This window comes from Misgurnus anguillicaudatus, chromosome 8, assembly GCF_027580225.2.
Source record: "Misgurnus anguillicaudatus chromosome 8, ASM2758022v2, whole genome shotgun sequence".
NCBI classification, from domain to species: domain Eukaryota; kingdom Metazoa; phylum Chordata; class Actinopteri; order Cypriniformes; family Cobitidae; genus Misgurnus; species Misgurnus anguillicaudatus.
The window spans coordinates 4,300,399-4,325,752 of NC_073344.2; the positions used below are offsets into that span (position 1 = coordinate 4,300,399).

General features: G+C 38.9%; 1 protein-coding gene across 3 annotated transcripts in view; it reads left to right on the plus strand.

Moving 5' to 3' along the window:
- ryk (receptor like tyrosine kinase) overlaps window positions 1-25,354 on the plus strand; it is an 83,217-nt gene that overhangs the window by 21,069 nt on the left and 36,794 nt on the right. Inside the window, exon 1 of one of the 3 annotated variants that reach the window (XM_073870146.1) lies at window positions 15,178-15,199. The exons of the other annotated variants lie outside the window; for them this stretch is intronic. Within the exon in view, the coding sequence (XP_073726247.1) occupies window positions 15,193-15,199 (7 nt within the window). The 5' untranslated portion in view covers window positions 15,178-15,192. Of the gene's footprint in view, window positions 1-15,177; window positions 15,200-25,354 lie in introns of those variants that run through there. 3 annotated transcript variants of the gene reach the window in all.

A 25,354-nucleotide genomic window follows, 5' to 3' on the forward strand; every position in this document is an offset into this window, starting at 1 on the left:
TTTCGTCACACTGCCCCCTACTGGTCACGAGATATAAAAAATGTCTATTTTTGCTTATAACTACTGCAAACTTGAATGTAAAATTATGATAGTGGTCTTGTTAGATTTCGTGAGGCATGCCGAGTCAAACGATACCAAATGGTTTTTGGTCGGCCATTTTGTGTGTCGGCCATTTTGAATTTTTCTTTAAGTTCAAGTATTTCAGAAACGCAATTACGTATTGTTATGAAACTTGGTATGGTTCATCAGCAACATGTTCTGGGAGGACTTGTAAACTTTCCGGTGCCCCCTAGTGGTCAAGAGATTTGAAGCTATACCTCTGCATCTCTTTATCGTATTTACACCAAATTTGGTGGGTGTCATCACAATCAAGACCTGAGTCACAATTTATTTTTTGGTCAGTGCCCCCTAGTGGTCAAGTTATTTAAGGCTATATCTCTGCATCTCTTTATTGTATTTACACCAAATTTGGTGGGTGTCATCACAATCAAGACCTGAGTCACAATTTATTTTTTGGTCAGTGCCCCCTAGTGGTCAAGTCATTTAAGGCTATATCTCTGCATCTCTTTATTGTATTTACACCAAATTTGGTGGGTGTCATCACAATCAAGACCTGAGTCACAATTTATTATTTGGTCAGTGCCCCCTAGTGGTCAAGTCATTTAAGGCTATATCTCCGTATCGCTTTATTGTATTTACACCATATTTGGTGGGTGTCATCACAATCAAGACCCGAGTCACAATTTATTGTTTGGTCAGTGCCCCCTAGTGGTCAAGTCATTTAAGGCTATATCTCCGTATCGCTTTATTGTATTTACACTAAATTTGGTATGTGTCATCACAGTCATGACCTGAGGCACCATCTATTGTTTCGGCAAAGCGCCACCTAGTGGTCTCAAGATACAAAAAAATTGCTATTTTTTCATAAAACTAATGCAAACTTAGATCTTAAATTATGACAGTCATCACGTATGAATCGATTTTGGCCATGTTTGGCTTGACCCCGGTATCGCTGCTTGCAGCTATATTTCCATATTACTCCCGTTTAGGAGCACGTTTGTCTCTGGCCTCGCTCTGTTATGTAATAGATTGACAGGTGCGCATCTCCGTCTTTCAAACATATATCATTTTGTAATTACTACCTTAGGAAAATTAGCCATGATTTTATCATTGTGAAAATGTTTTTTTTTTTTGCAGATTAAAAACGATTTGTATTTCCGCAATTTTACTAAAAATGCCATGGTTATGGTGGTATATTGTGGAGTTGGAGACCATAGTAAATTTGGGTCTACTGTTGTTTTACAACAAATAACAACTAAAAGACTATGTTAGTATAATTAAACAATGGTGAAAGGGGCTCACAAAAAGCACGCTGTTTCACACATACTCTGTATGCGGAATAAGCCAAGTTAGCGCTGAGGTACCTGTGCATCCCGGCCAGTCTCCTCAGAGCGGCTGTTTTTGGCGGCGGCTGGACTGACGGTCACCATGGGTTGCGGTCGCGTCTGACCCCAAAACATGCTTTTATTTCTCAAAAAAAAAACAGTAGACTGGTGCAGAAGTTTTATGCGAGTTACTAAAGTTAGTTATTTTACATGAGGCTTTAAGTAGCCTAATTTGTTATAGCCTGATGTTAGGAAGGCTAATATCTTGCACTTTCTTCTGGCTTGAATAATTTTGAGTTACAGTACATTTTGACAAAACCTTTCAGATCTAAGTATTATGTGTTTTTTTTTTTTTTAATTTAATGTTAAACATGAATCTGTTTTTTTTTATTTTGGAACTAATGAGGTCTCTGTTTAAGAACGCTGGCTCGCAGCTGCAGGTTCCGCTGCTTAAGAGCACCGCACATGCACGCACATATATGTTTGAAACATAGTTTAACTGTGTGCCACAAGTTGATCTTCTAATAAAGGTCTCATCGAGGAAAAACAAGCTGTATATTTGTATTCATTGCATTTTTTATGTATAAAAGTTAAATAACAAATTTTATTATAAAAATATTAATGATTAATCGATAGTCGATCGTTAATTCTCCCGACGATCGACAAAGAAAACTTAATCGAATGCCCATCCCTAACCAGTAGGTTCAGTAGATTCTCAGAAAACAAACGAGACCCAGCATTCATGGTGTGCGCGCTCTTGGGGCTGTGCAGTTGGGTAATTGGTTGAGGGGGGTGTGTTCAAAAAAATAGCAGTGTCTACTTTTGACTGTACAAACTCAAAACTATTTTTTTTCTGGGATTTAGCAATCCTGTGAATCACTAAACTAATATTTAGTTGTATGACCACAGTTTTTTAAAACTGCTTGACATCTGTGTGGCATGGAGTCAACCAACTTGTGGCACCTCTCAGCTGTTATTCCACAACATTCCACAATTCATTCACATTTCTTGGTTTTGCTTCAGAAACAGCATTTTTGATATCACCCCACAAGTTCTCAATTGGATTAAGGTCTGGAGATTGGGCTGGCCACTCCATAACATTAATTTTGTTGGTTTGGAACCAAGACTTTGCTCGTTTACTAGTGTGTTTTGGGTCATTGTCTTGTTGAAACAACCATTTCAAGGGCATGTCCTCTTCAGCATACGGCAACATGACCTCTTCAAGTATTTTAACATATGCAAACTGATCCATGATCCCTGGTATGCGATAAATAGGCCCAACACCATAGTAGGAGAAACATGCCCATATCATGATGCTTGCACCTCCATGCTTCACTGTCTTCACTGTGTACTGTGGCTTGAATTCAGAGTTTGGGGGTCGTCTCACAAACTGCCTGTGGCCCTTGGACCCAAAATGAACAATTTTACTCTCATCAGTCCACAAAATGTTCCTCCATTTCTCTTTAGGCCAGTTAATGTGTTCTTCGGCAAATTGTAACCTCTTCTGCACATGCCTTTTTTTTAACAGAGGGACTTTGCGGGGGATTCTTGAAAATAGATTAGCTTCACACAGACGTCTTCTAACTGTCACAGTACTTACAGGTAACTCCAGACTGTCTTTGATCATCCTGGAGGTGATCATTGGCTGAGCCTTTGCCATTCTGGTTATTCTTCTATCCATTTTGATGGTTGTCTTCCGTTTTCTTCCACGTCTCTCTGGTTTTGCTCTCCATTTTAAGGCATTGGAGGACATTTTAGCTGAACAGCCTATCGTTTTTTGCACCTCTTTATAGGTTTTCCCCTCTCCAATCAACTTTTTAATCAAAGTACGCTGTTCTTCTGAACAATGTCTTGAATGACCCATTTTCCTCAGCTTTCAAATGCATGTTCAACAAGTGTTGGCTTCATCCTTAAATATGGGCCACCTGATTCACACCTGTTTCTTCACAAAATTGATGACCTCAGTGATTGAATGCCACACTGCTATTTTTTTGAACACACCCCTTTCGGCTAATTCAACTGGTTGCCCAGTTGCGCAGCCTTGGGGGCGTGCGTGTCGTGGGTGCTGGGTCTCGTTTGTTTTCTGAGAATCTACTGAACCTACTGGTAACTTGTTTGCCACGTAGCAATAAAAAATATACTAAAAACCTTGATTGTTCTGGTTGGTCACATTGTGCTGCTATTGTTTTGAACAAGACTGTATGTCCAAAACAGTTACTTTTCAGGAAGTGAAAAAAACACAGTATATCAAAAGCAGTTAAATGTAGCGTTGTCATACTTGGTACGACATCTTTACATGTAACCATGTTCTTGCCAGTGTAATGATATAATCCACATTTCACCAAAATTTAGTTTAAATGGACATACGTGCATATTTTACAGTAACTGTGGTCGATACGCGTTCTTCCGATCATTAATTAGAATGCCCAAGTCGCGTTTCATATTGACAGATGATTAGCTCAGTTTATATTATATAGCCTAGTTAAATACGCTTACTTTATTTAATATTAATTATAAGTGTATTAAATGTCTCTTGCAAGCTATGAAGGGACAATGAATCAATACACTGACATGGTAATGCTACAGCAGGTGCGTCCGTTTGTGTTGAAAAGTGGTGGGGACAAAAGATCAGATAAAAAACATTATTGCAAGACAGGGAAAATATTGAATAACGGCGCATCAAAAATGGGCATAGCGTAGGCTAGTCAACAACAAGAAAATACTCATCATAAAACCCTCAACAATGTCGATTGCACACATGTAACAGTCCCTGCAACACCAGCTCAACCGAACAGTGCCAAAGCACCATACCGTAGAAAACAGCAGCGCGTTTAGTCAATGATTGCAATGAATCTCATTACATATGTACAAGAAAACACACCATAAGCATACAACGCAACATATGTGACCCTCGACCTCAAAACCAGTCTTAAGCATCGCTTGATTTTTCAGAACATTTTAACCAAATGCCTTCAAAAAGCGGTGGGATGTCCCCAGCGTAAATAACACTATGCTAGACAGATACTTTGTTTGCACCGTCCTACCGTAATTTAGTCACTCCTAGACGTACGTCTGGCGTCAGGGGGACGTTTACCTCAATGAAGGAAATATATTGTCTCACAGGCTATGTTTATTCGGCTATATACAGTGCTGAGCTTCGATGAAACTTTACGAGACCGGCGAGACGCTTCACAGGCGGGAGATACGTGGCGTGATTGACAGCTTTGACACCAAATGGATAAACGTGAAAATCAGATGACATGATTTCACAACTTTTCATTGGCCATTTAGGTATGTGACGCATACTGTATACGGAAATGAACCTGGAAATTCATTTAAAAAATGTCTAAAAATATAAAAATCGGCAAAATGGACATACGTGGTTTTCATCGGACAGCGACGATATTCTATTACTTTCAAGATAATTTTTGTCTGGATCTTGATTGATGTTGTGGATCACAGTTGCTTTTATGTATTACCACCACAAATACACAATGGAACTGAAATTGAAACACTTGTCAGATAGAGTTACATGGTGACATGTTGTACTGTAAGTGGGCAGTGCAAATGAATTGTTTAAACATCAGACATAGCTCTAGTCGGAATACTTTATGCGTCATTGCTTATTAATGCTTTTTGAAGCAAATCTTTCTGTTTTTATAGTATGGCTTGTCTGTAGAACTTAGATCTGAGGCCAAAAAATCTGTTACCCAGGGCTCTTTAAAGCGGAAGGCCACTCTAAAACAACAATATGCTCCAACACTATATTTAAGCGCATATATGTAGTAGAGCCCCCCGATAAAGGATTTTGAAGGCCGATACCGATACAATTGTTTGTTTGTTTGTTTGTTTGTTTTAAAATCCGATATTCCGATATATTGGACGGTATATAAATTTTTTATTCAGAAACGCGCAACAAAACAGTAACAGATTTCCCTAACATTAGTTATTATTTATTTGTTCATTTATTACTTATTATAACAAGTCACTTGATTATTGGACCAAAAAGAAGTACAAGCAACACCGTCATGACCGCAACCTTCTTAAAACTGATGACATTAATCCGAGCGCGTCATTAAAGCCCAGTTAAAACACACTTGCTGGTTTTAAGGAAATGTCAAAGCTAGGGCTGCTCAATTATGGGAAAAATCATAATCCTGATTATTTAACATGATTACTTAATGACGTAAAATCATGCACCTGCGCGCGCACACACAATTCAATGCATTTGTTAAGTGTTGTTGCCGAAGGCTACACGTGTCAAGCAGTGGTGCTCTTAGAGGTGCCTTTAAACGCATCGATCCAGCTGAACGCGATTTTTATATTAAACACGAAGGATGCATTGCTACAACTTCTTGAAATGCACTTCATAAACAGGATTACTACCTAGTAATCTGACACCAGACTTTCTTTACAAGGTAACATATATAACCTTTTACTGGCCTAGCATATTTAATATAGCAGATTTGGTGGTAAATGTGGGATCTTTTTGAAAACGTCATGTACATGAAATTATTCATAAATAGAAAGGATAATCATTTCACTTCTCACTACTTGTTGTAAACATAGCCTATCCTAAGTGATAGAAAAACAAAACGAACATTTTCTTATGACCTTTTGCAGAGTCGGCATTAACACATTTTTATTAAGTGGATATGTTTACATTTGTTAACTGAAGTTAAACAAGGGAGAAACTGATTTTTATCTTCACTTTAGCAGGCAGAAACTGGGAAGTAACACAAACACATCTCCCAATCGGTCTTCATGTGGATTAGTCATTTACTGCGATTCTCTTTGGCAGTATTAGTAATTATTTCTCCAAATGTCTGAGCATATAAATCCTTCATTATCAGGGGGATAGAACTTACATAAATAAATGTATGCACTTAGACACGTTTTACCCCTGGTAACCACATGGGACCTTTCCCTGCTTCCAAAACACATCCATAGTTTTACTGTTTTGAACAATGGTAGGCAGCTATTCTGGTACAGTTGGCTTTAACTGAATTAAGATTAAAGTGAAAATCTGTGTTTCTTGAAACTCACATGTTGCTAATTAGAATAAAGCAGATACTTTAGTGGTCAGTCTACAGGCTACATATTTTTTAGATTTTGGAAAGCTGATTTTGGCACGATCCGTTTGTCATAGATGTTTGTGCCGATTGTTAAAAGACAATGGGACATAGCACTTAAACAAAAAAGAAAAATTGGATTTACTTTACACCAAATCTCCACCAAAAACAAATTATTTAATAAGATCCTGTACCTTACCAATTTTGTTATGTTGCAGGCTGATCCTACAATCGTTTAACCTCATTTTTTTTCTTCGAATTAATCCCTAAAGTGAAAACCAGAATTTTAAAAATGTCTGTAAATTTATTAAAAAGAAGAATACTGAAATATCCAATTTACATAAGTATTCAGCCCCTTGACATGACATTAGATCAGTGGTTTTCAATTCCAGTCCTCGGCCCCCCCTCCCAGAACATTTTAGATGTCTCCATATATGCAAGGCACCGTTATAAATGACCTCATATCACTCCGCAAGTAGTTTATTTATTTGTCACGATGGAACTTCATTCAAAGTAGAGCTCACAAAGAGCTTGCAGTCGGATCTCTGGCGTGTGGTGTAGGGCTGGAACGACGCGTCGACGTAGTCGATTACGTCGATTATGTAATTACGTCGATTTGCCGGAAATGCGTCGATGCGTCGCATTGTTTACGTTTTCAACTGTAGGCGGCTTCAGCTCCGACCGGATAATACAAGTGTTATACCAAACAGCCAGAACGTGATCAAAAGTGTGGGAATACTTTAAGCAGAGACCAAATAAAACACATACTGTGTAAAACTGAAATGGCATACCACAGCACCGCAACATCTGTGCATGATCATCTTAAAAGAAAACAACCTGGAGCTCTCCGACCTCAAAATGACGCGATGGCAGCGTAAGTATTTGAATTTTTACAGTAAGTTATTATACAACAATAGAATCAATGCAGGCATATATGGTGCTTAATACAGCTGTGTTTACATCTTAGTTTAATACGAGCTGCGAGACGCCTGACAGACACGACATTGCATCGCGTCTGGGCAGTATGTTGAAACAGTAAATAAAAAGCGGGACATGTTTAACTTTTTATATTAAGAAGTTATGAAATAATAAGTTACTGTGTTACCTTGATATAGGCATGTGCCCGCGTGCACTGAAAGCCAGCTGGCAGCGCGGAGTTCCCATAGCTTATTTTTTTGCTATGTGGGCAGATATTATAAAAGCTCGTCTCGTTAGGTATTCCTGACATGCGTTTATTTAAAGTAACAGCAGCGTAAACGCCGTTTATAAAATATTAGAAGATCATGCTAACTAAATTTGTATTTACCCGAGACTTAAGAAAAGTTAAATGTTAAAGTTGATGCTAAATGAGAATGCAGTAACGTTACTACTGATAGTAATAATATTAACAGTAATAATATAATGTAATGTAATGTAATATAATGGTTACATTTTATAATAAGGGTTCATAAATCACAATTAACTTATTTTTACTTCAGTCTGAACTAATGCTGATTAAATGCATGTACTAATCATAAACTAATGAAGAGTCATCATTAAGTACAACATGACATGTTTTTTAGTTAATGTATTAATAAACAATGATTTCATGTGAGTCATTTTGTAGTTAATGATGACTCTTCATTAGTTTATGATTAGCACTAGGGCTGGAACAATAAAAAGCGGGACATGTTTTTATATTAATAAGGAGTTATTATTCAGTTTGATTTATTTTTATTTTACTTCTTTAATAATAATATATTTGATTTGTTTAAGGTGAATAATGCCCCTTTTGCACTGTTTATGTTAGGCTGAATTAATGTTGGACTTGTTTTTATGTGATTTGTTATATTTTCCTTGGCACTGGCACTGTTTGTGTATTTGTTTAATTGAGAAAATGCTTCAATAAAATGTTGGCATAAATAGCAGATGTTACATTTATTATTTGTAAAAAAAATCTTTAGACTATTCGATTAATCGAAAAAATAATCGATAGACTAATCGGTTAAAAAAATAGTCGAAATTTGCAGCTCTAGTGTGGTGTTGGCTGCGAATTAAAAAAAAATCATGCGTTCGCCTACAAATAGAATGAGAGAAACACATCTTTCACTCTCAACCAAACTAACAAACTAGCCAATCAGAAGTAGAATAGGGAGGGGTCTTTGAGGTGCGGCTGAGATCCAGCTGCAGATGCCGCGCGGCCGCGGAAAAGTCACAACAAGTTAACATTGTCAGCAGGACAATGAAGCCTAGCCTAGGTAAGACGACCTTATATATAAAGGACTTAAATCAGTGGCGCTGGGCATGGATAGAAGGAATAGGCAGAGACAAACAGCAAAATTAAGAGAACCAGCCAGGTGTTTGCTGCTTTGACAAAACTGTCTGTTTCAAATCAGGCTATGCCAGTAATGTAAATATCAGATTTCTCGTCGAGGTGAAATGCGGTCTCGCGATATCAGTATAAAGTTGCATTTGTGTCAAAACGTTTGCTTGCATTTTATTATTCTGTAATCACTTATGTTAATGCACCATTTACGCGAATCAGATCCAATGTCATCCTGACAAACACACGCCTGTATTTGCTCCTCTTAATGGTTTGTGAATCTTGCGATTACAGAATAATATAATGACAAACAAACACATTCATGGATCTGGTTTGCCCACGCAGATTGACGATTGGCCACTCAGATCTATCAATTTTGAGCTCAAATTATATTTCAACTGTATTTCATTTTATGTGTGTGTGTGTGTGTGAGAGAGAGAGAGTGCGTGCATGCGTGCGTATGTATGTCGCCAAGGCCTTGGTAGGTGTGCCATATATTTTCCTGCTTTTTTGTCCTTTGCCAATCACACCTATTGTTGCACATAGATAGCACATATATAGATAATGAAAGTGAAAGTTAATATTTTTAAATGAAGACTTCATCTGCCATGCTTCACAATGTCCCAAAAGAAAGACTAGCATGTTTTATTTATTTAGGCTGTATCCAAATAACCACACTTGCGGTTATTTAATAGTCCCTGAATAAATGACATGAGAGAGACATGAGATAATAAGACATGAGAGAGATCGCTCTGTTCACATGCACTGATGACTGGCTGCTGTGTGTGCGTGCGGCTGAATGCAGACAAAAGCAGCTGGGAGGAAAATGAAAGTTTAAACGCTCCAAACTTTAAAACGCATGCAAATATATGTGTTGTATACGCTGTTTGATGGGGATGTGAAGACGTGTCGCGCTGTTGACCGAAGCACGTCCTCATAGAAAATACTCGTATATCTGTAAAGGAATGAGAGAGAAATACAAATCTGCACGTCACACATGAGCAACGGGTTGTAAAAGTGCTCGCGCTGTGTCTCTAATTGCAGCCGCATTCAGGATCCTTTTGATGACAAAAGTAAGCAGAAAGAATGGTTTATGAGATTGGCAGATTTCGCAAGCACCGATCGAGTCATTCAATGCCATTATCGGCCGATAGCGAGTTCGAGAAAGTGGGTTTAGTGTGCGTTAAGAGCAATGCAATTTGCCAGTTTTAAGACATGGGACAGTCTTGAGCACTTACTTCCTGTTGCGTGCATGCGCTCTCAAGTGGCCAAGACCGCAAGTGGGGGTGTTTGAACGCAGCCATAGTCCTTTATTTAGTCAACTGATTCTTACACTTGTGTGATGTTGACCAATAGGAGAACAGAAGCTGTTCCATACACACCATTCAAACATTGCAAAGCCAGATGATTTAATGACTTATGGTTTGATTTTACATATAGAAGGAACCCAGATGTTTCTGGTCACAGGCCTTCTTCAGTGCATAATCTGACACAGTTACTATAGTAACACAAAAATATTGTGTATTCTGAATGGGGCTATAAGGGTTGTTTTCATTTAATTCATCAATGGTTTGTTCTTTAAACAGCTAGGCTGTTTTTCCTGTGTTTAATGAGAGATTACATTTTCCTGAACAACTAGTAGTGGAAAATAGGCACAGCATTACAGTGGGTTTCTGCTCTTTTACTAAACACACCGTATCAAATTTTCACTCATGATGGCAGAAGAGATAATGGTCCACTGGAATGCCACCAAGCCTGAAACCACAGCAGGCCCAGTATCAAGTGAAATCATTCTCCATTAAAATGCCTGAAAGCTACTTCTAAAATAACATAGGCAAAGTATGGCACCAGTGACAGATTCTTTTGCTTTGCCCACATAGTTGCTTGATTTAAACATATGCCCAAAGCAAGTAAAGAGAATGAGAAGGCTTTTAAGGGGAGCTGAAAGACGAGTAGGGGACTATCACAAAAGGAGTCCATGAATAGAATCGGAATGACTGGCAGTGGTAATCTCATTTGTATGCTTGTCTATTCGAACTGCCATACTGAATGGGGGCTGGCCCCCTTTTTCCTTCTTTTCTGTCCTGCTTTAAACCAATAATTTATTTGTGGAATCTACACTACTTCTCTTTTCTTTAAAGTCTAAGCTTGTAATGTGCTGGTGTAGGAATTTGGACCCTTTTGTCAACAATTCAGTTTCTGAATAATTTGAATTCTCAATTTTTTTAAATTTGAAATAAATAATGCTTTTCCCACCAGCATTAAAAAAAACGTTGCTAACCAGCGGCAGAATTGATATGATTTTCACAAAAGGTTAATGCCTTCCAGAAAATGTTCTTCTTTAAATATATAAATATACAGTATATTTATTAATTACCAGGTGCCATGTATCGTGTATCGAATCGTATTGCAGGGTTAAGAAATTAAGGTTGAGAAATTAAAGCAACACTATGTAGTTTCCATGAAAAAATGACTTACAGCTCCACCATGTGGTTGAAAAGCGCAACACTGCCTGGTATCAGACACTCTTCTGCCGGCAGGGGGAGGGGCGGGGCTGTGTGCTCTACCCTCCACCGCCACTTTCAGAGTGTGCTTGTAGCAGCTAGGAGGCTGCTCAGGTTGCAGCAACAGTACAATTTGTTCAGTTAAAAGTTGTTCTATCACTCAAATAATTTTAGAGACATTATTTAAAGGTAAAAAAGACATAGTGTTGCTTTAAGTCACAACCTCGAACTTCAGATAAAAAAATTGAATCGTTGATGCTGCCATGCCCCCATGTCACGTCCGGTCGGCTTGTTAAGCGGGAAAAAAAACACGTGTTGAGTACTGCGAATCAACCTAACTTAGCTAGCTACAGCCAATCAAAAGATAGCATGGCAGATGCAGGAGACACCTCTCCTTACATAAGACACAAAAAACAGCAAGCGCTTCCTGCGTTCAGCTGAATTTAGAGCACGCGCACGTGCACATCGGAACGGAATCTGTGCCAGGAACGGTCGTTTTTTCTGAACTGAGATCTGTTTAAGTTTCACAACAACCTATTTCAGTTGCTTAAGAGTTATGAAAACAGCATTTAAACATGACTTATCGGGGTATATTATCACAATCTCGTCTGACTGTAATAAACGCGTGTTTTTAAGGTGCAAAGTACTAACAGGAATGTTCATCTGACAGGAAGTTTCGTTTTATCAGGTATGTGTGTGTACCATATTTTTCCACTGGCAGCACGACTTACATGGCAGGGCATCTCTGGGTTCAAGGTCAGATGTTATATTTCATAAAAGTCTGGTCTAAAAATGGCATAGCATTTTTTTGTGCTTTCAAAAAAAAGTAAAAATCGAGAATCAAGTCGAGCCGTGACCTTAGAATCGAAAATGTAATCAAATCAAGGATTTGGAGATTCGTGTCACCCTGAAGAACACGATGGTTACATCAAGGCAAGACAGAGAAGGATTATTACTAAAGTCTCTTATTTCACTACATTGTGGCTACACTTAGTGTTTTCAAATTACCAAAATGTTTTGGTGTTTTGACACATGTAAACGTTTTGGTTACATATGTAACTGTTGTTCCCTGAGAAGGGAACAAGACACTGCTTCTCCCTTGCCATACTTCCTGCGTCCCTGTAATGCTGTCGTTGGCAATATTTCAGATAGCAATATACTTCCTGGCTCCCGCGTCACCCTGTCTTTGTTGTTAAGCCCCACCATTGGTTGAATTCAGACGCACTTACCCCTGGAGGTGTCCCCAAAGTGTCACTGCAGTGACGCAGCGCGAGTTCCCTCGACAGGGAACTGTATCAAGGTATCTTAAAAGGTAACACGATATTACCTTGCTGTCACTTGAAATGTGTTCCCACTAGGGGTGTCAACAATAATCGATTTGGCAATGCACGATTTAGCATCGATGCAGCAAAGTGTCATAATCGATTATGTCACTGTTTATTTTCTGGCCTCAAGTGGACAATAAAGTTGTAAAGTTTCAATTTCTTCCGGGGGCATAACAACAACAATCACGATGGCTGAGGCGGAGAGAGATGACCGTGATAGACGGATAAATAAAAACGCACCCTTTTTCATGGAAAGTGAACATATGGGCACATTTCGGATTCTATGAAGTTAATGGGAAACTAGACAAGACTTGCGCTGTGTGTAAATTCTCATCTCAGGTATATAAGTGTCATTGTCTTAAAGCTGCTAAGCTTCCGTTTTTGTTGAAAATAGTTGTACTTGACTGATTAAAAATTTGCCTTGTGTGTACAGTAGAATTCTGATGCATCGCAATGCATTGTAGAATCAAATTGAATTGAATCGTTACCTGGTGAATCGTAATTGAATCGAATTGTGAGGGCAGTGCCAATGCACACCCCTAGTCCCCACATTTAGTCCTTGAATTTAAGGGTATTGGACCTGGAAAGTCCTTGAAAGGTCCCTGAATTTGAAGTTAACTAAGGTGTGGGAACCCTGATTATAACAATTGTACAGGGATGTGATTTCTATTCAGTAATTTGGTATATACGGACAGGATTCAGCTTACTTTTGTAAGCCGATGCATGTGTGCTCTCATGACTTGAAATCAGTAAGAAATAACCTAGCAATTAGGGATGCACCGAAATGAAAATTCTTGGCCGAAACCGAAAACCGAAAAAGAGGAAACCAAGACCGAAAAACCGAAACCGAAACACCGAAATAAATTATTATGCCAATTATTAGTATAATTGCATTTATGGTGTACTAACTTTACTAGGGGTGTGTGACGGATCACAAAACTCACGATTTGGATCACATAACAGTTTTTGAGGCACGGATCAGATTATTTTTCGGATCAGCAAAAAGAGGGTGGGGAAAATCTAATAACAAATAAAGAAATTGCAAACATTTATAAAAAGAACAAAGTTGTGCATTAATAAGGGCTAACATTATCATTAGGTACAGAAATCAAATTAAATTAATCATAACACTGTCTTGTATAAATTAAATATATTATAATTTTTAGAGCTACAGAAGTGATTTTCTCTTTGTCGTAGGTTGTTTGATTAACATTAATGACACAGACTTAAGTAGATTAATCTTTAAGACCAAATAAGCACAGAATGGTTTCTGACTGTAATCTATACATACACTTAAGACATAAACAAATGTTTTTATTAAAAAAAAAAGAATACTGTGGAGATAATTTTGTTTGTTTGTGCCCTGTCAATAACAGAAATATTTTATGTTCGCTTGTTTTTTTTAAAAGCGTCTCTCTCGTATGTGCGCTATTGAGGGCACTTAAACGCGCGCACGCACACAGAGACCGAGGGCGAATCCCAAACAGCGCAGCATAAACAGCCGCTCCACATAAAAACGTTACGTTGTTTTTCATTGCTTTATTCGCCAAATGTATGTTAATGGATTACAGTATTAGACACATTAGCGCGACTCTCTCTAAAGTTTACACATCAAGAGTTCTGGTCTTTGAAGGGCATACTGTGATGAATACGTCTGGACCAGACACATCAACCGCACGTGCCTCTGTGCGTACAAAAAGCTGCTCCCTTAGCGCCTTTTTGCGGTTAAAAAACATCCACACCGCTGACATGTTGCTTCAGACAAGCACGTGCAGGTCGCGGTTTCTGTTTGTGTCATCACAACATTTCGGCCGTATTGTTTCGGTGATAAAAGTCTTTTGGCCGAAAATTTTCGGTGGCCGAATATTCGGTGCATCCCTACTAGCAATTGTTATAAATGTATTTCCAGAATTTAAAGTACCTTTTGTTTGTGTGGTCCTATGGTGTGGGGACCAAATGTCCTAACAAAGAACGTTATACCAGTAAAAATTTGAAAAAATATCTAAATGGTTTATTTGAAAATTAAAAAGTGCAGAAAGTTTTCTGTGAGTGTTGGGATTAGGGATTTGAAAAGGGAATGTACATTTGGAAAGGATAAAAGTCTTTTAAGTCTATGGAAAGTCCCTATAAAATGTAAACAGTGTGCGTGTGTGTTGATTTGTCATCAGATCTTGTCTGTCTATGGCATTCCACTGCATGAAAAGACATGTTGGTCCTTTGAATTCAGTGTTAGTGAGTTTCTTTTGAAATAGGGTTGCTGTAAGAAAAAAATTAAATAGTTGCAATGACTACAACATCTCTATTAGGTTCTCTGTATGCACTTTCTTTGTAAAATATGAAATTAATTTATGTAGTGTTAAAAGTTGTCTTTTCACATAAGTGTTTTCTGACACTGTAGCTGCTGAACCCACACTGGGCTGTGTGTTTCTCCAGAGGTCAGATTTCTCCTTGGAGAGTTGTTCTGCCTACGCTTCTCTATGATTAGGGTTATTTTCACCAGACATCCAAGATGTGACACCACCACCACTTCCGCTGGGCCCACTGACGTTCTGTCCCTCCCTTTGCAGTTCAGTTTACCATGATGATCACATTCATGGCGAGTCTATGAAAGGTAACGGGAAGTGCCACATCTGAAAGTGTTTTTTTCCTTTGCAGTGCTGCACTCTGTGTCTGGTCTGCATGCCTGCCTGCTAGTTTCTCATTTACTTTTAGCCCACACCTGTTTGGTATTACACTGATTACTCGCTTGACCATCTGTCATAGAAAAACTCTGGTAGACGAGAAACTCCAATGTAGCCGCCATGCTGACATTCCTGATTATAATGAGACTACTGATAAACTTTGAGGCTTACCCTGCCATTTACCTTATTTTGCATGTTTTGCCACTCTCTTTGGGTTTTGCTTGACCCCTAGCTCTTTCTGGCTTTTGCACCCTTGTGTGAACGCCAAATTCAATGGACTTTACTGGCTACATAGTGTGCAAACATTTGTAGGGAGAGCTGTTGCTGTTTGGTCCATGTAGGAGCATATGTGTCACGTCCAGTCAGTCCTCCATTTTGTTTGTTGTATGATGGTTTTTGCTTAATTTTACTGTTGATGCTTTTATGGTAAAACAAAAATATGGTTTATTTTTCTCAGAATGATTAAAAATGCAGTAATAGAAAAGTACTGAGTGAGGTGTTTTAGCCATTGCATCCTTTTTGGCTGGTTTGGTTAACTAGAGGCACCCACTTGCCACCCATTGACCACTGCTGTAACATTGGTGAGATATTAAACCATCTGAAAATGTTTTTAAAAATGTCATGTCCTAATACATACAGACATTTGAAATCCTATTAATGAATCTTTGAATAACAAATAATGTTCGGTTATTCGTGCAAACAAAGCTTTTATTGCTTTCGTTGTGTTGGCTTAGGCTGCTGCTATGGTTTTAAGGATGGGCACATATCTTGCATCCGATTGGTTACATTTTATACAATGCATGATTCTAGTGTACATGGAGTTGACCCTCTTCATACAGAAGAGAGGTTTGCAAGATGGAGCAGAACTTATAACTGTGCCTTCACACCACCACCGGCGAGAGCGTCAAAGTAGCCGGAAGTAATTTGTTTTCAATGAGAGCCGACGGCGAGCTCCATTGAGCAGCGGCGCGTCATGTACGGTGTGAGCGTCGAGGAGAGTTGTAATCAGCTCAACTTTATGGTAATGAGCTATGACACGGTCTGGCGCCAACCAATCGTAAGGGGGAAACATTTGGCCTGCAACCAATCGGAAGGCTGAAACCTCCACTTGAGCATTCCAGAGAATGCATTCGAGCGTCCGCTACACCTTTTCTATAGCGTGGTTAGTATTGACGCTCTTGCCGGTGGTGGTGTGAAAGCACAGTAAGAGAATGGAGTCTTCTTAAAGGGACAGTTCACCCAAAATGTTGTGCCAAACCTGTATAAATTAATTTGTTCTGCTGAACAGAAATAAATATATTTTAAGCAATGCAGTGTTGGAGCACACTCGACTTCAATTGTATTTTTTACTACTTTCGAAGTCGTCAGTGTCAGTGGTGCTTCTGCTTCCTGTTTGATTACAGATATCTTCCTTATCACATCTTTACCTTAATGCAGTCTTACTCAAGAAACAATAAAATGGCCAAAGCCTTCTAGACAACACACATCCATAGGAACACAATAAAAAAATCTCCCCTTCCAATTGTCTGTTGGAATTTATAACAGAGCTGCTCTCCGTTCCCTCCTTTTCACTCTCTGAGCTTGTCTGTTGTTTGTGTTCTGTGAACTGAGGGATCATGGATGAACTAGACCCTGAGTACAGGAGACTCTTTGTTCTACCTGTGCTTACCTCTTCTCCTGGCTTTCACTTTGTTTTGTTCCACCTTTCTAAAGATAGACATGTGATCTACAAGAAACAAGGAATCTAAAACTGCATGTCTGGTAAAGAGGTCTGCGGTAATGTAGGGTCTGTTGGCGATGACATGGATGTTAATTGCTTTTCCATTTACGTATTGTATTTAATTTCTGCTTTATTCTTTGTGCTCTGTGTTAAATAAAATAGCCTTGTTTTCTTTGAATCCCAGACCACAGCTTAAAAACCACAAATTCTTACTCCCCTTTGAAGTAGTGACGTAGTGCATTTTCACAGTTTTACAGGAGTCGCATTACCACCATAGAGCAATGGCTGTATATTTTGCAGAATTTAAACATAAGTATCAGAACAATCTAAAAAATGAAACCTAATTGCTTGGCTTATGCTTTGTAGCTGAGGTGGTAGAGTGTTGCGTTTACAGCACAAAGGTTATGGATTTGATTTTATGGGAACACACATACTCATAAAAACATGTATTCTGTAGCTTGAATGTCAATCACTTTGAAAAAAGTAACTGCAAATGCACAAATGTAAATTAATTAGTAGCACATTGTAACCAATCACATTAGCATGATACTTAAAACGGATTCCAATTCTGACATGTCGACCCTGTAATCTTAAAATGTGCACTTTCTGGTTCAAACATATATGGCTGATCTAAACAAGTATTTCCACTTGACATTGTATCTCATTTATTACAGTTGACAGAGTAAATCATGTTGTCCAAATGTTGGGGCAAAGAACCTAAAATTTAGTTGGACTGAGTGCCCTCAGTTATAATGATCGACTTGTTCAAACAGGGCACTATCCTAGTGTCACACAGCAGAGGGCGTAGCCAGAATTTTATTTTTGGGGGTCCCATCTTAAAATGAGCCCACAACATAGCTCGGTGATTAGGCCTATTACCTTTTACATAAGTCTACTAGGGCAATTATGAAGTGTCAATGATGTCATCATACTCAGTCTAGAAAATCCACCAATTTATGTTCGAAAAACAGCAAGGAAAGATTTAAAAACAAATATATACATCATAATTTACTGTTTATTTATGTATTTTATTATTGTAAGGTTTCCGTCCTTGAGTGTCCTGAAAGGTGCACACAAATAAAATGAATTATTATTTATTTATTATTATAAAATCATCGCATTTTTACTTCAGTTTCATCACCATGACAGCATACAGCATAGCTCAGCAGCTATAATTCAAACCATGGGATTACCTTTTACATGACAAGGCAGAGTCTACATAGCGCGATTATTAAAAATGTCAATGATGTCATCATAGTCCAAAGAATCCACCAGTTCCCATTCAAAAGACAGTAGGGAAAAATTATGTATCTCATGGAGACGATTTTGCACGTTTGGGTCATGCTTAGCAATTAAGCTAAACAGTTCCAAAAAAATTGCCCTTATTTAAGGCCTCTTCATTTTCCATGTGGCCGTGTAAAGCAATGCCTTGTTTTGCACAGAGCATAACCATGTCAATGACCACTTTCACGTATTCGCAATTGTTCTCCACAAACGTGCGGTCATCCCGAAAGAGCTGGTTTAAAACAGTACCATGGGTTTTACGAGTTGCTTTATATGCCTCATATTTACAAATGGAAAGGAAATAAGATTTGCTGGCTTGTGTCTGATGCATGACCCGTGGAGGTGTTTCCAGTCTGTGAATCCATCGCAGATGAAAATGCCGACATACTTTGCAAAACACAGCATTATTTGTTAAACTATATTCAAGCCATGTGAACTCATTGTACCATTTTGGGGAAAAGCTACGATTCTTTCCGACTCAGTGTAAGGAAATGTGGTCATCACTGGTTGGGAAGGCGGTTCATCAATTGCAAACAAATCATTGGGCATTATGCCGATCTGTGTCGTGGAAGTCTCACCGCTACACTCCTGTGATGTAGGCGTTTCTGTGTCCTAAGAAGCCTCAGGTGCCACTTCACTCTCTGTCGCAGAAGCAGACTCGGATGATGTAAATGTCACATTTTCTCCTTCTTGCTCATCTTTCCGTGCTTTTTTGAAAAAGCGTAATATTGTTCTTTGGGCGCCAGTTGCCATTATCACTAGTGATGCACCGAAATGAAAATTCTTGTCCGAAACCGAAAAAAGGAAACCAAGGCCAAAAAACCGAAACACCGAAATAAATTATTATGCCAATTATTAGTACAATTGCATTTATGGCTATCACTGTGTGCTAACTTTACTAGGGGTGTGTGACGGATAAAAAAAACTCACAGTTCGGATCACATTACAGTTTTTGAGGCACAGATCAGATTATTTTTCGGATCAGCAAAAAGCAGGTGGGAAAAATCTAATAAACAATAAAGAAATTGCAAACATTTATATAAGAGAACAAAGTTGTACATTAATAAGGTCTGAAATTAGCATTAGGTACAGAAATCAAATTAAATTAATCATAACACAATAAATTAAATATATTATTATTTTTTAGAGCTATTTGTCTCTTTGTAATGGGTTGTTTGATCAACATTAATGACACAGACTTCATTAGGTTAATCTGACTGTAATCTATACAGACATAAACAAATGTTTTTATTAGAAAAAGAATACTGTGGAGAGAATTTTGTTTATATGTGCCCTGTCAATAACAGAGAGAATTTATGTTTGCTTGTTTTTTTTTTAAACGCGTCTCTATTCAAATTATTACTCTAGTGCAGCACTGATTTGGAGACATTTACAGTACATTAAAACATTAGGATAGGTGAAGAAAAGAAACTGATCCACCATTGCAAACACAGTTTAGAACAAACAAGAAGACAACAAAGAACAGGAATCAAACAATATGGTAACAAACATGCTCCACAGCTTTCTGTTTATGGATGAAATAAAATTAAAGAAGAAAAACGATAGTATGTGTGCAAATGCTGTCTATTTCCTTTGTATAATTGTTTGTAGTGGAGTGTCCTGTCTAAATATTTTCATGCGCATGCGATGTTGTACGCGGACTGTGCGCGCACTGCCCGTGCGATCTCAAATTGTGGGCTGCACGCGGCCGGTCCGCGCGGCCGGCCGCAGACCCTCCTGAAGACGAAAATGATGGCGCGCATACGCGGACGTCCCTAGTATACTTTCGGCTTTAAGGGCACTTAAACGCATGCATATACAGAGCCTGATGGTGAATCCCAAACAGCGCAACAGTCGCTCCACATAAAAACGTTACGTTGTGTTTCATTGCTTTATTCGCCAAATGTACGTTAATGGATTACAGTAAGAGACACATAGCGCGACTCTCTCTAAAGTTTACACATCAAGACATTCTTAATCTTTGCAGACGCGTGCAAACAGCTGGACCCTGAGTGAAACCTGCTTGAGCACGAAGGGGAGGGGTGGGAGAGACTGATCACCGTGAGGCTGAGTGAAACCCAAGCGCTAGCGCACAGATGAAAGGGGCGCGGTTGACATTCATTTTCGGTTAACATTTTCGGCTGGATTTTTTATTTCGGCCCGAAAACGATAATGCCATTTTCGGCCGAAATTTTCGGCGACCGAAATTTCGGTGCACCCCTAATTATCACAGAATATTAATGAACTCTCATGCGAAGATGACAGTGTAAGTTACGCACAACAACACGTGTCACGTCTCATTTTATCATGCAGCATTTAGATTGGTCAATCTATCAATCAGGCTAAGAAATCAACATTTTCTTATTTTATTTATTTTATTTTAAGCAATTGGAAATCTGAGAGGGACCAGACATGTAAATGAGGGGGCCAAGGCCCACCCAGGCCCCCTCGTGGCTACGCCCCTGTCACACAGCTGAATAGTGATGGAATGACTTCAGCTAATGAAGCAAGTTGTTTTGAAAACGTTACTTGATGCAGAGTGGATATTTTTCTAACCACCACACCTTAACATGCTTCTGGTTCCCCATCAGTAAACTTGTATGGCCGGATGATTTTTTTTTGGCCTGGAATCCCTTTCTCTGCAGTGGTCACAAACAGAATGGGAATTCAGGTCCTTAGTTCTTTTTCTATGCCATTTTCACCACTTTTATGAGTCATCTCTCTTTTTCATTGGCTGGTTTAGGGATAATTCAGAAATACAAAGCTTTGTGAAGGTCTTCAAGCAAGAGCTACCAATATAATGCTTTATAGAGTTCTCGGCCTGTAGACATGTTTTTTTTTCTTTGGTTTTTAAGAACGGTGCGAGCAATTCAACCATGAAAGGAGTTTTGAAGCTATATAAAAGACATTACCCCCCTCCCAGATTGCTCTGTAAAGGTTTGGTTTTGAAGCAAGCGGAAACCATGGGTGAGAGCCTTTTTTTCCTCAAGCACTGAGGTTAACCACAGGGCTTTTGAAACAACCTTGTTACTTATGCTTTAGAAAAAGAGGTTAAGAGCTTATACATACCTCATCTATATGTGCAAGACATGGGCTTAGACAGTGTAAGATTCTACACCGGGATTGCTACACTAATGCTAGATTTGCTAAAATATAGAGGTCAGCAATGCATGTAATAGGTGTAAACAGTCACCAACTGATCTGATCAACTTGTTATGAGACTGCCCCAAATGCCCCTAAAACTTTGAAGATGCCTTTGCCATAGACCATGAGGCAAATCCACTTTTGGCCATTTTTGGGCTAGCAGTTGATACCAGTCCACCCGTAACGGTCCAAAAGGCTTTAGCCTTTACTACTTTACTAGCAAGATGTCTCATCCTTTTAAAGTGGAAGCATGTCTCACCCCCTTCTCTTGATACATGACTAAAGGTGTTCACTTGCATTAAACTGGAAAAGATCAGACTCTCACTTACTGGTTCTTTACAGACCTTTGACACGGTGTGATGCCTAGGGCTGGGCGATATATATCGGGAGATTCTCTCAGTAGTAGTAGCAGCAGCAGCAGCAGCAGCAGGCTGCACATACTGTATGGTTTAATAAACTTGTTTGGTTAATCATCAATTTCAACTGTTTTCAAAGAACCTTTTGCTTTCTTTTGCATTCTTCATCCACCTGTTCTGTGGGCTCCATAATCAAACCAAGACTTGTTACTCTGCAACTTCCTTAAAGGGTCTTTTTTGTTTCATTGCCATTCTCGTCTCTGCTTACATAGCAGTGTTTATGAGGCTTATCAAAGCAGTATGAACCAAACAGCAATTACTCTCAAGTATGCCTGTATGTGTCTAGTAAATCTCAGCAGACACTCAAAGCTGGCTGATTTATTATTTTAGGCAGGATATCTGTTTAGACCAGGACGACACATTAGGTTTGTTTACATGCAACCAAATAATTTGTTTGTATTCGTATTGATGGCTCAAAGTATACATGTAAATGCATTAATCATAGTATTTTCTCAAACGGATGCTACAATTACTTTGTGCACATGCGCAGAACAAGTGTGCTTCATTTCACATCTTATATATACCTTTTTTTACGTATCGCATAATTCTCGTCACAGCAACATGCAATGGCAACACGAATTGTTAAGGTAACATGGTCACTCGCTGTACATTCTGCAGCATTCATGTCTTTCATTACATTACATAATGCAATAAAATGGCATCATACCTTTCAAAAGTGTGTTTTCTTTGCCTATATCTGAAAACATCTTAATAACTTTCTTGTTAGAATAACTCAACTTAGATTTAGTCCATGTATCCAGATACATTGGTGTGAAAAAGTGTTGGCCCCTTCCTGATTTTTGTATTAATTTTTGCATGTTTGAGATCATCAAACTAATTTAAATATTAATCAAAGATAACACAAGTAACATACATTTTTTAAATGAATTATGAGGAGAACACAAAATCCAAACACGCATAGCCCTGTGTAAATAGTGCTTGCCTCCTGCCGTTAAAACATAACTGTGGTTTATCACATCTAAGTTCAGTTTTTCTAGCCACACCCAGGCCTGATTACTACCACACCTGTTCGCAATCAAGAAATCACTTAAATTAGACCTGCCTGACAAAGTGAAGTAGACCAAAAGATCCTCAAAAGCTACACTTCATGTTGAGATCCAAAGAAATTCAGGTACCAACGAGGAAGAAATTAATTGAGATCTATCAGTCTAAAAACGCTTATAAAGCCATTTCTAAAGCTTTGGGACTCCAGCGTACCTCAGTGAGAACCATTATCCACAAATGGCAAAACATGGAACAGTGGTGAACCTTCCCAGGAGTGGCCAGCCGACCAAATTTACCATAAGAGCACAGCGACAACACATTCTAGAGGTCACAAAAGACTCCACAACAACATCTAAAGAGCTGCAGGCCTCACTTGCCTCAATTAAGGTAAGTGTTCATGAGTTCCAAGACGAAAACCACTGCTGAGCAAAAAGAACATAAAGGCTTGTTTCAGTTTTGCCAGAAAACATCTTGATGATTCCCAAGACTTTGGGAAAATACTCTGTGGATTGATGAGAAAAAACTTGAACTTTTTGGAAGGTGTGTGTCCCATTACGTCTGGCGTTAAAGTAATACAGCATTTCAGAAAAAGAACATACCAACAGTAAAATATGGTGGTGGTAGTGTGATGGTGTGGAGCTATTTTGCTGCTTCAGGACCTGAAGGACTTGCTGTGATAAATGGAACCATGAATTCTGCTCTCTACCAAAAATCCTGAAGGACAATGTCCGTCCATCTCTTCATGACCTCAAGCTGAAGCGAACTTGGGTTCTGCAGCAGTACAATGATCCAAAACACACCAGCAAGTCCACCTCTGAATGGCTGAAGAAAAACAAAATAAAAGACTTTGGAGTGTTCTAGTCAATGCCCTGACCTCAATCCAATCCTATATTGTGGCATGACCTTAAAAAGGTGGTTCAAGCTCGAAAACCCTCCAATGTGGCTGAATTACAACAATTCTGCAAAGATGAGTGGGCCAAAATTCCTCCACATTGCTGTAGACTAATTGCAAGTTATCCCAAATGCTTGATTGCAATTTTTTCTGCTAAGGGTGGCCCAATCGTTTATTAGGTTTAGGGGGCAAGCACTTTTTCACACAGGGCCATACGCATAAACTCGACTCTGCTTTTTGGCAGAATTCAGATTTTGTGAATTAAAGATCAAAGGATTCGTACATTAGTTATTGGTCTTTGGACTCTGAATAATCTTTGGGATGCTTTTGGGCTAGTTTTGAATGTCCATTGTGCTGGTTTGATAAGCGAATCTGGCAATCCTGGCTGTGCTCTTGCACAGACGTTTGGTTCTGATTATATAGAATGTACATGTAAACAAACATTTTAATCAGATTGCAATATTTAGGATTACATATAAGCTCTATTGAATCGGATTAAATTCAGTCAGATTGGCAAAATTTTGTTCATGTAAACTAGGGATGTGAATTTATGCAATTCTCCATATTCGATGATTGTTTAAATTAACGATCAATCAATCGAATAATCGTTACATGTAATAGTGCAATAAGCCTTTACTCCAGTGGTATGATGTAACTCTATATTGTCCAATAGCCAAATAGCTCACGCTTGTAAAACTTCAACCAAAAATATCTATTTTGGTTTTATTTGTGTGTGTTAGGAAGGGGTTAATGACCCTTCCCCCTTCTGTTTGAACAGACCCCTGTCAGACTGGCTCCAGACAGCCGTGGCAGGGTCTTCTAGTCATGATAAGGTTGCCCCGGGGCATGGTGAGAGATTTCAGCTGTCAGTTAACTTCACACTTCCCTGAGCCTCATTTGTATGAGAATCAGGCTCCACTTGCAACCTCAGCCTCAAGCTCAGCAGCATTGCCTCGCTCTCTAATTGTTTATTGCATGATTGAAGTGGTAAAATCAAGAGCATAGGTGTGCTGTGCTGCTTTGGAGTGAAAGGCTTTCAGCTCGAGTCTATCTCAGGAATGCAGCCAGGAATGAAACTCTGTTTAGATTACAGTGTCTCTAGCCTGAGGTATAAGAAAATGGGGGCTAGGTTGGGTAGAGCCAAGTTGTTTTTTCTTTGGTAATAGAAGGTGAAGACCTTAAACGTAAACATACTCCACTTTTCATTTTCAGTAAGGTGGAGGTGATGGCTGAGTTACAGCCCTCTGTTGAAGAGGGAAACCTTTCCGCATGGTTCTAAAAGGAATGGGGGAGGAGAGAGGAATGAACTGTGGTCAACACTTGGGCGGCAGCCTTGGTGATTTCATAGGTAGCCTACCATAGACTTTAGGGAAAGCATTCCATAGTCTTAGCATGAACCCTTGTGGTTATACTAATGTCATCCTGTTTGGAAATTGTAGTCCTGTTTTAGTGGCTGTCTTGCCTGTTCTTTACAACAGTGGTTCTCAAACTTTTTCTGTGTTTGGCCCCCCTTGTGTCAGTGCATTCCTTCACGGTCCCCCCCACATTGAAAATTAATGACAAAAAATTGTTCTAAAATTAATTTTTTATTAAACAAAACATTAAGTTATACAAAGTAGTGCTG